At 40.0% G+C, this 3,441-nt stretch overlaps 1 protein-coding gene across 1 annotated transcript; it reads left to right on the top strand.

Annotated features, from left to right (window-relative positions):
• Positions 1-387: 387 nt before the first annotated feature.
• LOC117332416 lies at positions 388-2,510 on the top strand. Its single transcript, XM_033891305.1, has 2 exons — positions 388-2,288; positions 2,355-2,510. The coding sequence occupies exon 1, from the start codon at positions 763-765 to the stop codon at positions 1,633-1,635; it is 873 nt and encodes a 290-aa protein (XP_033747196.1). The 5' UTR covers positions 388-762; the 3' UTR covers positions 1,636-2,288; positions 2,355-2,510.
• Positions 2,511-3,441: the final 931 nt, after the last annotated feature.

Genomic DNA, 3,441 nt, shown 5'->3' with positions numbered 1-3,441 from the left:
TGATATAGTTATACTTATATATTTATATATATATCTTACATACGTTATATGGTATCCTATATACATTTGAGAAATTTACGTTATGATAGATAAGATATCTTATACAATATGGTTATTTAAGTACTGGATCAACATTGCTGTATGAATAAATGACAACAGTGACTTGCCATACGTTACAGATATATAGTACGTATATAAAGTCAGAGTGTAGTCAACAGTCAATGTTATGTATATATACACATCGATTTCCAATCCAGGTGTACCTGTATATGTACGGACAATGATACCTGACCTACACACTGTTTAAAACGTGAAACAGGCGAACATAATACAAACTTTACCCACGTGACTTCAGTCAAGCGCGGAACAAGCGAGATTAAAAAGCAAATGGCGACGTGTTGTATGTAGTCTAATTTAGAAGCTAAATGGCGAGTAAACTGTCTATCCGCAAGGCACAGGTACACGTGCAGGACACGTGTGTGTGGTGTGATAGCGTACGGGACGTGAACTGGTACTGTAATGACTGTCAGGAGGCTTTGTGTGATCGCTGTAAGGAGGGTCATAAATGAGGAAAGAAGACAAGGAATGACAACGTTGTTCCGATAAAGCAGGCTAACAAAACCGGCCCGGCGGTACTACCAGAGGTATGTAAGGTACACCCCGGAAAAACATGCGATCTGTTCTGTACAGAGTGTAACGTCGCCATCTGTTCAATGTGTTTTACAACGAAGCATAAACAGCACGCATTCAAACATTTTGAAGATGAAGTGGACTCTCAGAAAGATTACATACTTGAAGTCCAAGTTAGATCGGTTCAATGAGAAGATATCCAATCGTCAGAAAGACAGCATAGCATTCAAAGAAAGTATCGATATTATCTGCAAAGATGTCAAAGAGCGAGGAACAAAGTTGAAGGCAGAAATAGATTCTATAGTAGACCATGTCTTAGCTGAATTATCTTTACTTATTGCCGAAGAAAATCAAACCCTCGAACAGGACTGTCAGCGTGATAAAATAAATATCAAGGAAATAAAGCATCTGATCAACGAAATAGAGGAGCAGTCGGAAAAACCGTCCGGCGAAGCCTTGTTTGAGCTGACGGAAAGACTGAGGACCACTCTACCGCGTTATGACGTTACTTTGAAGTGCATACAACCACGTCCACCAAGATTTATACACGGCCAAATCAATACAGAACAGCTAAAGGTTATGGTCGGACATGTTCAGGCGGGGTATGATACGGATTCAGTGGCCAAGCATGAGAAGGAAATTAACATTCATCATGTCCGAAAACTTACTACATTCCAAGTCCTTCCAAAGGAAGAGATGATATCCATATGTCTAATAGACGATACGCATGCATGGATATCAGTGTTTGGGTCTTTGGTCTTGTCCAAAGTTAATAATAAGGGACTTGTCAGAAAGTCCGTGAAGCTTGATTTTGCACCTCGGAGTTTGGTTTTGACAAGCTCTGGGGTATTGATGACGCGAAATGATGATTTACCATTGATACACAAATTGTCTGGTGACAGACGAGTGACGACATTTGCTGACGTTACTCCATTTACAGCCTGGAATATCAGTGTTAGTGACACAGACGAGGTGTTCGTTAGTACTACAACTACAACATTCTAGTTCTGAACATGTCCGGGCACAAGGTCAGAGAACTTTCATATGGACAGGGCTGGGGAGGCATCATATGTTTGACTGGAGGGAATGTCGCTGTTACCGCTGGTTATAGTGTTAACTGTGAAAAATTGAATATCATCGACAAATCAGGTCAGATCATACACACGTGGAGTGGAGAACTGGACAATGGTCAGAAACTATCCCAGACGAGACAGAATAGTAGAGCATGTGATAAATATGACAGAGTATTCGTACCAGACTTTGATACTAACCAGGTATACGTCATCTCGAGGAATGAGAAAAAGGCCAAATGTATCATGGATGAGAAACATAGAGTGAGAGAACCGACGGTCGTGGGTGTAGACAGGTGTGGCCATGTTTGGATCGGCTGTGGTGATGGCACGGTACATGTTATGCAACTCTAATTAACCAGGAGATACAGCTGTAGATAAACTCTTGATGGTGGGATACTTCAATTCATATTCCTTACCATGACAGTTTAACTCTTTTTGAACTATTTGGATCGGCTGTGAGGGTAGTACGGTACATGTGATACAGTTGGAGTGTAGATATATGTGGACATGTTTGGATCTGCTGTGAGGATGTCACAGTACATGTTGATGGTTAATTACATGTGGTACAGTTGTGAGTGTAGACAGGTGTGGACATTTGGGTCGACTGTGAGGATGGTACGGTACATGTGATACTGTTGTGAGTGTAGACAGGTGTGGACATTTGAATCGGCTGTGAGGAAGGCACAGTTCATGTTTAACATATGTTTCTCTCATCCCTACCGGTATCATACTGGTCTGTCCAGGTAAATACACCCATGCTTGCTGTGTGTGTATTACCTCGCTTCCGGTGTAGGATAGCCACGCGCGCGCAATGATACAAAAGTAGGTCGCCGAACCGAAAGTAGATCTATCTATACTCCATGATTTAAACATTTCAACAATACATTGAATTAAGATATGTAATCAGATAATATTTTTTTTTATTTATGATATAAATTATGTAAAAATACACGTTCTTTTATTGTTTTTTATTAATAAAACATGGAACTATATTTTCACGCGAAAGGACACACTAGCTTGGCCGACATCAAGTGATTTGGCTTCGCTTGCAATGACAGGGCTGCTGAAACAACGTTAGACTGTGGAAATGAATGGTTTCCTTCGTTTTTAGAACAGCAAACGTCGTTTGCATATATGGGGTATGGTAAATCGATTGGCGCTGTTCTTTTTTTATTATATGCAGTAGAAAAAAAGTTTGGATTGAGAAAAAATGGCGTCTATCTGAGAAAGCTATCGACAGATAGTGCCTATTTTTGCATATTTTAGGTTGGGGAATGAGAGAAAAATACTCAATCATATGTGGTTCATGTAGGATAGGTATATTCCACCCTCTGGGTCACAAAATGTGGTAAAACCCTCGGCGGAGCCTCGGGTTTTACCACATTTTGTGACCCAGAGGGTGGAATATCCCTATCCTACATGACCACATATGATAGAGTCTTATAATATGTAGACATGCTTGGACTTTTGGATGGGATGGTACAGTACATGTGATGCAACTCTAAACAACTAGATGATACAGTTGTAGATAAACGATCGTTGACCTGTAAATTATCTGGATACGTTAATCCAATAAAATGACAATTAACTTTTTATAGATTATTTTGACTGTCATATTTTACATCAATATCACCACCTCGTTGGACATATTTGTGCAATTATTTCTTTAAATCCTCATGAAGCGTGCCCCGCTTTTCATATCCGATTCCCTTTGGATATTTGAGATATTGCACATTTC

This window comes from Pecten maximus, chromosome 8 (assembly GCF_902652985.1).
Source record: "Pecten maximus chromosome 8, xPecMax1.1, whole genome shotgun sequence".
In the NCBI taxonomy this organism is placed as follows: Eukaryota; Metazoa; Mollusca; class Bivalvia; order Pectinida; family Pectinidae; genus Pecten; species Pecten maximus.
The sequence above is the reverse complement of the archived record's forward strand: the minus strand, read 5'-3'. Positions and strand labels throughout refer to the sequence as shown.

Excerpts from the sequence above, each read along its gene's own strand:
- LOC117332416 (XM_033891305.1), top strand. The coding sequence starts at position 763 with ATGAAGTGGACTCTCAGAAAGATTACATACTTGAAGTCCAAGTTAGAT.